Source organism: Pan troglodytes, chromosome 4 (assembly GCF_028858775.2).
Source record: "Pan troglodytes isolate AG18354 chromosome 4, NHGRI_mPanTro3-v2.0_pri, whole genome shotgun sequence".
In the NCBI taxonomy this organism is placed as follows: Eukaryota; Metazoa; Chordata; class Mammalia; order Primates; family Hominidae; genus Pan; species Pan troglodytes.
Genome location: NC_072402.2, coordinates 5905589 through 5919390, shown reverse-complemented (window position 1 = coordinate 5919390; position 13802 = coordinate 5905589). Strand labels below are relative to the sequence as shown.

General features: G+C 43.0%; 1 protein-coding gene across 4 annotated transcripts in view; it reads right to left on the bottom strand.

The window, feature by feature from the left end:
- ADAMTS16 (ADAM metallopeptidase with thrombospondin type 1 motif 16) overlaps window positions 1-13802 on the bottom strand; it is a 181674-nt gene that overhangs the window by 68654 nt on the left and 99218 nt on the right. For all 4 annotated transcript variants that reach the window (XM_016952922.4, XM_016952921.4, XM_016952923.4 and 1 more), the window contains exon 17: window positions 11624-11762. In XM_016952922.4, coding sequence (XP_016808411.1) covers window positions 11624-11762 — 139 coding nt within the window. The remainder of the gene's footprint in view (window positions 1-11623; window positions 11763-13802) is intronic.

Sequence of the window (13802 nt, the reverse complement as noted above, 5' to 3'; positions counted from 1 at the left end):
CCAGAGGAAAGAAGTTTCAAGGGAGCAGTGACCAGCTGTCGAAGGCTGCAGGGAGGCCAGGGAGGAAGTGCTGAGAAAGAGCCTGTGGATGTGGTGACCAGGTGGGGTCTGGATTGGAGGATCTTCGAAGATGTGGATTGCAGAGATGAAACTGAGGCACTGGGGATGAGTTGGTGGTCCCTGGGTGGGAACGCAAGCAGGAAGTGCGGGTTGCATTGATGGAAACCTTGTGAAAGGAAAATAAATCTTGGGACCTCAAAATTACTAAGCTAAAGGGAAAAGTCAAGCTGGGAGCTGCTTAGGGCAAACCTGCCTCCCCTTCTGTCAGTCATCCCTCTGAGGCTCACCTGAGACAAACGCATATCTGATTGCTTCCTCACCCCTATTGTTTATGTAAAAATGCAGAAGTGCTGAGCCAGACTAAATAGTGTATTCAGTGGAAGGCTGATCCAGGACACAAAAGAATGCAACCTGTTGTCTTGTATCTACTTGTAACCTGGAAGCTCCCACTTTGAGTTGTCCCGCCTTACCGGACTGTACCAATGTACATGTTACACATATTGATTAATGTCTCATGTCTCCCTAAAAATGTACAAAAGTAAACTGCTCCACTGACCACCTTGGACACATGTCTCAGGACTTTCTGAGGCTGTGTCATAGGAGTGTCCTTAATCTTGGCAAAATAAACTTTCTAATTGACCAAGACCTGTCTTAGATATTTTGCATTCACAGGCTTCACACTGAAAAGCAAAGAAGGAAGAAGAGAAGTAGGAGAAAGAAGAGTTTAAGATTATGGAGGCATGAGCACATTTAAGAAAAAGGAATGGTTGGGAAGGAGAGGGAAGAATGACATGGAATGAAAAAGAGGGTACATTTGATGATAAGAAATGTGGATAATGGGATAAAGAGCACCAGTGGAGAATATCATTTAGAGAGAAGCATCCCCTCTGGGGCAAAAAGACAAGAAAAGATGAGTAACAGGGGACCCTTGAGAGAAGGTGGTGGGAGCAAGCTGATGCTTACATATGGCATGGCCTTTCCTGCATACGGGGACGGAAACTGCCTGGTGTACACGCAGAGACCTAGGCTGATGGAGACAAAAACATATAGAACCTATTGCAGCATATTCCATCATGGGTTTGGCTTTCAATTTGCTTCTGAGGGTAGAGTTTTGACTTTAATCTATAAAGATCAGTAGGGTTTGGGATTCTGTTAACAGAAATTGTTTTCCTCTTTTTACAAAATTACCATGATTAAAGTCATATGAGGGGGACGGTCTGCTAATGATCCTCAGGCTTGCATCCTGGGAGTTCTCCAGGGAAGCCCTTGTCTTCCGTTTTCACCCCCATGCACTAAGGCGCCTACACTCACCTTTCAAAGGTCGTAAAGGTGGGCCTTTCCCTATCCCACTCCCTGAAATGCCACTTTAAAATTAACTGCTGCATTCAGTGGAATTATTGTTTTCCTTAAAATGCAGTTTTCCCCCCAGGGCAATCATTTTCTCATTGTGACTTCTGAATGCCAGAGATTCCAGAAATCTCTCTGGGGGCTCCCTGGAGTACAAGCCAAGGACTGGTGAGTGTTCTTTGCATAGGATGTGTTTGGAGAGAAGTCCCCTGGTGAAAACACAATGGAAAGCGACTTTCCTGTGCATTGTAGACATGGGGATGTAGTATTAAAAGCACCGACGGCCGGGCACTGTGGCTCAAGCCTGCAATCCCAGCACTTTGGGAGGCCGAGGCAGGCGGATCACGAAGTCAGGAGATCAAGACCATCCTGGCTAACACGGTGAAACCCCGTCTCTACTAAAAATACAAAAAGTAGCCGGGCGTGGTGGCGGCCGCCTGTAGTCCCAGCTACTCGGGAGGCTGAGGCAGGAGAATGGCGGGAACCCGGGAGGTTGCAGTGAGCCGAGGTCGTGCCACTGCACTCCAGCCTGGGTGACAGAGCGAGACTCTGTCTCAAAAAAAAAAGAAAAAAGAAAAAAAAAGCACCGACTACTTGGCCCCATGCCCGGGGCTTTTGATTCAGTAGGTCTGGGCTGGGGGCCCGAGAATCTGCATTTCTCAGGAGTTCCCAAGTCATGCTGAATCTGCTGGCCTGGGGTCCTACGATGCAGAGAGCATCTCAGTTACTCTTCCACAGGATTTCTCAAACAGTGATCTTACCCTGGTAGGCACCCAGGTTCATGAAAGTGAAATCAGAATCTTTACAACTCCATCTCCCTTCAGTCTCTGTGCCACAGAAAACTAAAAATCTCTGTGTGTGTGTCACATGCACACATATTTGTAGTCAGGGTTTTCCCAACAGAAAAGGTTTTAGACTTTTAGAAACCACCCCATTTGAAACACTCTCCATAAAAGTGAAGCCAATATTTGTAATTTCTAAGGAACTTTCTTTGGAGTATGGAAGCATTATTTGTTTATAGTCTGTTGAAAGTAGGAATAGCACTTGGATATATTAATAGTTGCTCAAGAATGTGAGCTGCCACATTAGAAGTGGGCTGTTCATGCTCATACCTAAGGAGAAACTCTCTGCAAATGAAGGATACAGATGACATAGTGACATAGAAAAAGCCGATCACTAGGAAGGTATGCATTTGCAGAGCTGTGCATGGAGGGAGAGACGGAATGGGTACACAAAGATGCTTACAGTGATGTCTTTCAAGGAGGGGTGTCTCAGGAATGATTTGTGTTCTTTACTTTCCATTTATTTATGACATTCGCAATGAAAAACATGCCCAAAACTTGCAAATTTGAGCCTTCATGAAGGTGGATATCCTGTCTTGCTGACGCCCCGGGCAGGCTTGGCTCAAGGACACTGGGGAGGAGGCCCCGACTGCTCTGAACTTTCTTATCTGCCTACACTCTCTGTCCACCACTGCTATGGCCTCTTCTTCCCCTGACTGCCCCGAGGACTCTGAATCCAAAGGCCTAAAGGGATGAATGGAGGGAGGAAGGAGTCAGGGGCTACCAGGCAGCTGACATTTGGTTTTACTTTGATTCATCTTATATATTGTTGACTGACACAGACCACAGAATATCAAACTGGAGAGACCTTAGAAACCCCTTTAAAACACACATCTGTGCCTCTCCAGGAGTGCACACGCACACACACACACACACAGAGAAGAGACAGACAGGGTGATGAACCAGTTCAAGTACCTTTCTTATCAGAAGGCAGAATAGAAGTCAGTCCCAAACAGCACCCTCTCCACCACACCATCCATCACACCAGGGTCCTGCTCCTGGGCCTGGGCCCCAACACTCATACCTGAACTCTCAGGGATCACACAGGTGTCACATGGTTGGGTTACTAAAGAGTGGGTTTGAGTTATGCTTTAAGAAACCATTTTTCATGGTTAATCCAGCACTATTGGGAAACACATGAGATCAGAAGGTCTTTGCTTGGTTGGAGAACCTGAAAATCTGAGGTCGTAGGCTGGCCGGGGACATTGAGATTTCTTCTTCCATATCTTTGATTTTGTCCCTTATTTTCTGCATGGCTCCTATCAGAACAGTTCCCCTATAGGATTTCTCCCTAAATCCTCTCTCAAACTCTTGCTTTTCTGTTGTCTATTTGATATGAACAGGAGGCAGGGAAATACTGGGTAGAAGAGGGCAGGTTCCTGGCGAGGGCTCCACCCTTAAGCCTGGACCCACAGCGCAAAGTGAGAACTCTTCCTGTTTTCTTGCAAGAATGTTGCCTTTTGGCTCACCTTGCCCCCTATCCTGTGCCCATAAGAATCCCAAACCTCAGACTCAGTGGACACACACATACACAGAAGAGAGAAGCATCTTAACATCGAGAGGAGAAAAGTAGCTGGACATTGGAGACTATGGTTGGAAAGGAGTTCAGCCAGGGATGGTTGGAGAGGAGTTTGGCTGGGGACAGCCAGACTCCAGGGGAAGATTACCTTCCCACTCCACCCCCTTTCCAGTTCCCTTTCCCACTAGAGTCACTTTCACAACTCAGTAAAGTCCTCCATGTTCACCACCCTTCAATTTGTTCCTGTGACATGATTATTCCTGGACGCTGGACAAGAACTCGGGTACCAAGAGGGCAGGGTGTAAAAGGCTGTCACCTGACCCTCCACTGAGCTGGTTAATACTTAGCAGTCTACAAATGCTAAAAGAGCACTGATTGTAACACAGGCCCTCTGGGGCTCCAGGGGTCGCAGACACCCTTTCCTGGATGGCAGAGCTGAGAGAGTATTGTAACACACTTAGATGCTACTGCAGGGCCTGTGCAAAGCCTGCTTCCGCCATGCAGGAGCCACCAGCCAGTTCCAACGTTCATTCACTCTGGTTCCTACACCCATCTGCTTGTGTGCTCCTTCTCATAAGGGACTGAGCACGGTGGCTGAGGAAACGAGCCACCCCCTTCACGGGTCTCATGCAGGGAGTCAAGGGCACTCTCCCATCTCATGTTCAGAACACCATGCCAATCCGTGTTTCCATTATCCAGTATCAAGACATCTACTTCTTACATGTCCGCCTCACATGTAGGAAAAACTGCAAGAACTAAAAATTAAGCAAAAGAAACTACACTCCAGTTCTTGCATACTCTGTCTGTTTTCAGAGGGTTTTTCTTGGGTCCTTAATCAGAGACTTTTGATGACAATACACATGTAATTTGCTTGCTCAAGATCTTGGATTAGTCTACTTAGACCTAAAGTATTAAGTTCTTATATTTGACATCAGCACTCCTGGTCCTAGGCCTTCAGGCTCCAGGACTCACAGCATTCTTCTCCAGCCATCACCTCAGACTCAGACTGGAAGACACCTCTCTGGTTATCCTGTTTCTTTAGCTTGCATTCAGTGAATTATGTAAGCCAATCTCTCCCAATCAGTCTCTTTTTCTCTACATAGATAGATGAGCAGATAGACAGATACGTCCTTTTGGTTGTTTCTCTGGAGGACCCTAATATACCAAGCCATATAAAGAGTAAGACACAAAAGTGAATTTAAATGTTTATTCCATTGACTAATTCCAAATGTCTGAATATTCTGAGAATGTAAAAATATGTACAGACAGCCATATGTCCACTAGTATTGAGGCTTTCCAAGGTCTATTGTTACAACAGATTTTGGAAGATTATGTTTTCAGATGCATCTCACATGATGGAATGGAGAGCCTCCTTGGCAATTAAGCTCAGATATTACTTCTCCGAACATTTATGGAGACTCAGGTATTATTTCTCTGACTAATGGCATGTCCATGAAGCAACTTCTCAGCAGTACTTACAATCACTTAACTTTGTCAGAAAGAAAAATCACAGAATCTATTTGAATGCCAGAATCACGCAGGCCAATTTTCTAAATGATCTATATTAATAGATAAGAGAAAGGAAGGGCATAAGCTTCAAAAGGTAATGTAAGAAACTTGGAGAGAACAATCCATTAGCTGTGGAAAGACAAACCCTGGTCATGGGGTGGTGAGTTTGATGAGCAATGTGCTTGGGCGCTGCTTTCATCTTTTTACAGAAACCAGCTCTGGCCAGGTCTTAGGAAACCGCTTAAAAATCCTCATGTTTGCCAGGCTGTCTAGAAGAAGAGTCTTAAGTCTGAAAGATCATGATTTCATCAAAAAATTGCTGAGTTTTCCATAATGTGAACTATAGAATGAATTCCAGCTGTTGCCAAAAGCTTTATCCTCCTTTTATAAAGAAAAAGAAAAAAAAAAATCAAACGAATTCTGTAAGCAAAATTACATGGAAAACCAGACGGTGTTCCATAAATGAACGCATGAGCTCTCAAAAGAAGCATGCATTGTTTCTATCACATGTGCTAGATATATTATTGACACCTCATGCATGAGCATTACAGGACCTTGAACTTGGAAGAGGGAAGATAGCTCAAAGGTGTATTCCTGGATGCAGTCCAAATTCTGAATGGTTCCCAGTGTATTTAAGTGACAGGCTGGCCCAGCACAATCGCTGTGGACACATGTTATCCCAACATTTACTGGAGCTTGGAGGCTGAGGCACCTTCACATGTCCTTACCAGAGGCAGATTCCCTGCTTCACAGGGAACTGGCTTCACTAGCTGATTTCCCTGACAGCCTTGACTTGTCAATGGCAAAGAGACATGCAGCCCATCTGGATATAGGCAGTAATCGCCCATTTTTAGGGCTCCAAGTTTGCAGACGTTAAGACCTGTGGGTACGAGTGACCTGCACAGCGAAGGTGGAAAAGAACAGGCCATGGCCACGTAGTGGGAACGTGGGAGGGACCCCGGCACCCCTGATGAGTGGAGGCTTGCTGGAACTGCACAGACTCTGGGAACGGGAAAGAATTCCTGCTTTTTGGGAAGATGTGGGCTTCCTTGTTTTACCCTGGACCTCTGAGCACACTTGACGAAATGGGCCCGGGTGACATCACACAGCCCAGGCCCCTGAGGAATACACCCCACTCTTTGGGAAACAAACCTTTGTTTTTCTCTCTGCTTTTTTGGGAAGAAAGGGGTTGGGAGCGGGGGGCGGGGAGGGGGGTGGGTAATATATTTTGTAATTTATAGGGACTTAGATAAAGAATAAAGAACGGGAGACGTTTTTAGTAGATCAGCTCAAAGGTGACCCAAGGCAGGGAAGAAGAAACCAGAATCATTTCAAGTTGAACTCTGGGACCCAACCCTTTAGCTGAAGTTTAAAAGAGAAAGAGACACACCCACTCTAGGATTCAGAACATTCTAGCACACAAAGTGAGGATGGGGAAGATCTCATTTGAAGCAGTTCCTGTGAAAAAGATGGAGAAATGTTAGCCAATCAGATGAGCAGTAGGAACCAAAGCCCACTGCTGCTCTTTAAAGCCATCCCAGCGATGGAACTCAGAGGAAGACAGGCATCCCAACTGCAGCTGAGCTGAGAGATCTCTCTGAATTCTCACAGTTCTTGGAACACAACGCAGTCTATCATCTTGCATTGTCACACATGGGCATATGGGTAACTCCTTGCTCCAGACTGCAAATGATTTGGAGGACAGGGCCAAGTATATACCATCTGTCCTTATACACTCCGAACTCAGCATAGCGGCTTGCACATTTAAGAAAAAATCACTGGATCGAAGTACTCGATTCCCCAATTAAGATGCACAAATGTACAATACCTCAACTAGCTATGACACTAAAGAGGCACTAAATAGTTTGCACGTAAAGCAACACCGACTTTGGCATTTCATTGCTCAATTCAGATAGAGAAGAAATCAAGCAAAAGTCTCTTGTATTTCCTCAGGTGGTTTTAAGATGTTTAAGGTTCAGATCCAAACACGCAAGCATATGCTGACTGATGATGAATGAATGAATCGATAAATGGATGGTTTGATATCAGCAAAGTAAGGCAAGTTTGCAAGCGATTTCCATCATTTTTTTCAAACTTAATCCCTAAATGAATTAAACCTTAAGCCCTAGAAATATCTGTGGATGATGAAGAGAATATTATTGAAAAAAATGTAAGAGAGGATGGTTTTCAAGCCAGTTTAAGATTTGTCTGAGAAATGTTTGTTGTGAATTGGATGAATATTTCCATTTGAATAAAAACACATCATCCCCAGACATTACAGCATACATGTTGGACAATTTAAGACATAGGTCAAATTTTAATAAGTATTTTTATTTGGAAATAAGTCAGAGGTTGAAGATTAGTGATTTGGAATACATTGGGCCAAGTGAATTGTAGATACTGACTTTAAAAGATGACAGTGTATATAATTTTGAGAAAAAACTGATGTTTTGACAAGGTAAACGAAAGCCTAGTGAAGTCATTACCACATCAAAAAGTCTCCGTCTCAGAGACAGACATAATAAGATAAACTGGTTCTGGGCAATATTCCTGGCATGCTGTTTCCCTATTTGAGTTTTATGTCCCATTACCAATGCCCCAGATGCTCACTGAGAGTCCAGTTAGGGCATGACGAAGCAGGAACATTGAAATTAAAAAATGCAGTTATGTCATAAAAGTGAGAGGAGAGAAAAAAGAAACTGTCAAAAGGGAAGAAGAAGCTGTCAAAAGGGAGATAAAAGGCATTACCTGGCTATGTGAAAACCTTATTTCCTACAGAGAGACGGACCCATTGTAAGAGATAAGGAAATTAGATCTCTTTAAATCAAAAAGATTTATCCGTCCTCTTTTGATGCAAAGTAATGTTTCTGGAATGAAGCAAGAGGTGGGGGAAATTTTCCAGCTATCTTCTTCCCATTCATGAATTCCATAACTGCCCCTCGTAGACCCTTAAATTCTCAAAGAGAGAGCTAAGAAAAAGATGATTTAAACGTTTCAAATTCAGAACATCAGGAGGTCTATGCAAGTAGAAGTCTTAAACATTATATAATATGCAGATAAGAGGAAAATGCCATCTATACTTTCTCTTTTCCTTTGGGAATCAGGTCAAGAATTTTCAGGTGATGCATTGACCTCACCCTCTAAGAAATGAGAACAATAATCAAAGGTTATTGCTCATTGGCAAAGTTAATTATTATCTCACAAAACTGAAAAACTAAGAATGAGATTCATTTTGGATTTTCACCCTCCAATATCAATCATCCAAGCAGTTAAAACATGCTATTGTCAGATACCACAGAATTTAAATCATCTGATTTAACTTTTGAAATTTAGCAGCCTCCAACGAGATACATCTAATGAAGCATTTAATAAAGTAATTGAGGATTTAGTTCTAAAGGATCGATGTCATCAGATACCATCAAATTCTGAAACTCCTAAAGTTTACAAGGCAGAGACAGTAAATTCTGATAAACTGCTTAATCAAAATAACCACTTAAAATTGAGTAATGAGATCTTGGGAAATAAAAGCCCTTATCTCAAAAGCAGTCACTGTAATTAACATTCAGTGAATAACTATCTTAGTTAAGACTATTGGGGGAAATTTGACAAGTCCTCCAAACAGATCAAGGGAAAATTGAATACCAGAACTGAAGAAGATCAGCCTTCACCCTGAATGGCCATGAAACGTGAGCACCGCCTATGTGTAAGGTCGCCTCCTCATTGCTGATATTTCAATCTTATGTTCAATGGACTGCAACGCCCATTGCCAGGTAGAAGCTGTATTATGAAAGGAAGACAGGAAGTTCGAAGAACACGTTGTGCTTCCCTGGCAGAATAATCTTTGTTAAAGAATGTGAACATCAGTAATGTGCTAAGTTGCAGTTTGGCTGTGGTGGGGTGACATAAGAATGGGAGTCAGTAAACCTGTTTGAACCAAGTTACCTGTAACCTCTGAGATGATAATAAGGATTGCTTCCAGGCATTGGTATTCATACAATCTTTAAACTTCATAGACATGAAAGGCTAGTTCAAAATTTCTAAGGAGCATGGCCTGATGAAGCCAAGACTTGAATCTGATATGGCTGCCTCAAACCTGTGGTCTTTCTACCCTTACCCTGTCAAAGGTTTTGACAAGATAATATATGTGAAAGCACATAGTAGGTGCTCAGTACATGGCAATAACGTGCTTCTTGCTTTCACCTTGCTTGTATAGAAAGTAATTCTGGGGATACTAGGGAAGGAAAGAGAGAGAACAGGAGAGAAAGGCTGTGGTTTTATGCATCTACGAAAACAGAGGAAGATCGACTATAGTTCAAACCCTGCAGGATACCATTTGCAAGTGTTGCCCTTCCTAATGATACACACATGGCCAGTGACAGCGTGCCTTGATTAGGTTCTGAGTCTTCTGTCCTATGAAGAGGTCAGGTTTTTACAAGGAAGACTGCAGAGCATTATCCTACAGAACGTGGGAAATACAGACATCCTGTACTCCATCCTGCTGTTGAACTGAGAATCCCCGTTTTCCACTGAAATTAAAAACAAACAGAACTCACTAGCTCTATAATGCAGCTCTTTAGAAAAGTGATTTGGGAATGGATTTTGGGTTGATTTCCCCCAGAAACTCTCAATTATTCCTTAGGGATAGTTAGGTGACTTGCAAATACACTAATCATCCATTCAATGTTTCAGGATACTGAGACGAGTAGCCTGTTAGCAGCTGAGAAAACTGAGTTCCCCTGAATGCTTGATGCTCAAAGGAAAGACACCAGTGAACCTGGTATATTGAAACAGAATCATCGACTGGCCATTCTCTACAGATGTTTCCATGGAATTCATTATACATTTTTTACCAAATGAAAATGTACAAGAAAGAGTTCAAAAATTCATACTTTCCTTACACAAATACGAAGTTTTCTGATTCTATTATTATCCTAACCAACTACTATTTATTAGAAGATCCTAAATAGGGAGAGGTAAAATCAAGTGCATTCAACATAATCCATAAAAACATAGGTATGGTTTTAAGATCAGAGGGAAAACAAAGGAAAAATACATATGGTTAGGAGTGTCCCACATCACACAGAAAGAAGAGCATACAATGTCCTTCTGTTCCACTACTTTCTAAATAAAGTAAACTGGTGGCTGACTTGGGCCATACCACTAGTGTGAGATTTCCTTCATATTTCTCTCTGGTCACTATTAGAGCAACGTGCTTGCTATCCTTCTGTGCAGAAGGCAGTCATGTTTTTCCTAAGACAGTATTTCATTCAGTCATTAGCTTTACCAGCATCCGTAATTTAACTATTTCATCCTTAGTTCATACTGGGAAGAATGAACATATGTCAAGCACATAGTGTTAACTTTTAGGACTATTTAAACTTTTTGTTAATCTTTCAGTTTTCCTTTAGTTTCTTCACCTCATTTATTTAGAGCAACTATTGAGAACATGTAAATTTATTTTTATTTATTTTTGTTCATTCACTACCTTCTTACTTTATGCCAGTTCTCATTTATGAACCATTTTCTTTTACTTAAACATAATATTGTCTAAATTAACTTCTTAGTTATTAAAACCTAGATTGCATAAAGCTGAAATCCATTTGGCCAGATGGAAACTTGTGTATTTTATACATATCAGATAGAATTTACTATGTTGTTTTAAACTCGCAAATATTTACTCATCACTGTTTATATCAGACAGTCAGTACATATTGGCTCTGGCTAAAAACTTTCTTTAAGTGGAACTAGCCTTACCGATATAAATGTGAGCTTCCATTGTTTACAGTATGAAGGCGACAAGGCACTCAATTGACCTGTGCAGTTCTTTTTGACATGTTTTTTTCTTGACGTTTTCATTGGAACTTTCAAAATACTCTTTTATTTTCTGGACAAATCTGACTATCTGACTTGCAGGCAAAGCTCTTTCCAGGAAACGTTTTGAACAAGATTAGTTAGATTAAAAAACCCACTCTAGGTCAGTGTATTTTCCATGCTAGTGTCTGTTTCTCACCGTCAACATGATGTATCTCATCATTACAGTGACTTTCATTTGACTCATCTCAATTAGCAAAATCATCCTCTAAAAAACCTTAAATTAGATGGAAAGTAGGAAGCAATGCATCTACTGACTTCCTCAGAGTCACACACTGAAGCAGATAAACTGGAGAAGGCAGCTCGGGCCGACAAGTGACACTCAGAACCACCACTGCCCACCTTGGGAATGTCACTGCTACTGGCAGGGAGAAGCCCCGGGCTGCTCACTAGGATTCAAGAAAGGCCAGTGCAATGTACCCAATGGCTGAAGGCTGACATGCTGCCTCCAGGAGCAGCACTGGAAGGCACCTACCCCCTCCGCAGGACACGGAGCACTCAGAGCGCACGATGGCCCAAGTGTAGCTGGGCTGGGCAGGGGGCTGCTTCTCGGTCCCCAAGCGAGGCATGGAGTATTCCCAGGCAACACCCGGGTTCCTTCCCTGAAACAGCAGCTACAAAATAAGAAAGGGGAAAAAATAAAACAAATTAATGCAAAACCAGCAAGTATATGCTAACGGGATTTAGACTACTTAAAACAATAATCAATCAACAAGAAGTTTGTTATGATGATGAAATACATTCAGACTATCATCCAAACTTTACATAAAATTTCTGAACCCTCCCATCTAGATTCAAGCTCATCTAAACAAATGTCTAGACTTTGTACCCTTCTCCTTACAGTTAGTGTATGCCCGCATGTGAAACTTCAAACACTTTTGCAACTTAGAAAAAGCATTTCTAAGTTATCATTTTTTATTGATACATAATAGATACACATATTTTGAGGGTACATGTGATAATCTGATACATCCTAGCAAAAGCATTTGGCTATCTCATTGGTGTTTCTTTGGGATCCCCTGCATCTGAGCAAATGCCTGCATCTGAGGGATCCCCTGCAAATCCCTGCATCTGAGCAAATCAGAAAGAGATACCTACAAAGCATCGTCATGCTTCCTGGTGAATTCAAATAACCCAGGACACTTCAACAGCAATAGGTATGATCCGTGCCTGACCAGTTAAGTTAGAGCACTTTCTATGGGGAGAGATGAAGGGGACTTTTGCCTATGGGCAGGTACCCATTAAGTCCGCAGGAAAAGGTGTTTTATTAGTAAAGAAGATCACTGAGTCATAGTTTAGGGCATGGAATGGGTTTGGACTCTACATTTCCTAGCTTGAAACCCAATCATATGGACCAGCCACCATTTCTCTCATAAATGTATTAGATCCTTGAATCTTAGTTGGAAGACTTTTCTGGAAAACTCACCATAACCTGTTGACATAAATCCCATGCCTGCACCTGACAGTCATTGCATCCTGATATGATGCCCATGTAGAAAAAGATCCTCACCCTCCCCTGAGTGCCCTGGCCCCATGCTCCACCCTCTGCTTGATGACACAGCCCCAGTCTCAGTGGTGCTGATGTTGTGGGACAGGTACAAGCCCAGGACAGGGGGTGGCACTGCAAGGCCATTGAGATACTCTCCAGCCCTGACATTCTGAGGCTCTGCAACTCTTCTTCCATCAAGAACAGTTTTGTAACAAGCCCCACTTATTTTCAACCCGGAGGCATCTTTCTCTCTGATTGTTAAAGCTAAAAGCCTTAGATGGTGGGAGACATGATCAAGGAAAGATCATGGAAAGAATTCAAGATAAATTGATCAAGGAAAGAATTCAAGATAAATTTGTTTATAAAGGGATAGGATGAAAGAGTTCAGGGGCAGGACAGGAGATGGAAGTAGGACCTGTGGAGATGCAGCAGCTGCTCCATCTAAACCACACCCCGAATGCCTGGGGAGGCATCTCCCAGGAAGACACAAGAGGATGGGATAGGGCGGCCTGTCCCAGGGAACAGGTGGGGGTATCCAGGTGGCTGTACCTCCACAGCAAGGTGTAGGTGGATGGGGCAACTTTTGAACCAAGAACTTTCTTTCAACTGTGCACAGAAACATAACAAGGTGGGGAGTTAGAATATCCACTGCCCACCACTGCCATCTGCACAGTCGCATGCGAGGATGGTGTTGTCAGAATCTGACTATATTTTGTGAGCCTCTGCATTCATGAGTAAACAGAACTGCTCGGTTCAGGGGGTGACCCCGGCACTGGACACTGGGTTGATGTCACTGCGGAGCTGTGGCCCGCCAAGGTCAATGCTGTGACACAGGTAGGTCATCACACAGCAAGGGGCTTCACCTCTGGGCTCTCCTCTCCTATTGCCACAGAATGCAGCAGAAATGCTGATCCCACCCCAGACACAGGCGAAGTCAGACCCCACCTCCCTCCCCCAAGAGTGGCCACATCTCACAGCCATCGAGCTTACAGGACAGAAGAAGACTTCTGCAAACACCTACTGCTAAAACCCCCAAATGGGAACACAGGTGAGCACTTAAATACAAACGTAATCATACACCAAAAAGTGAATGATGATAAAAACAAGCCTGCTGCCTCATTCCGGCTATGGATGGATCACTCATTTTATAACTGTTTACATTCTT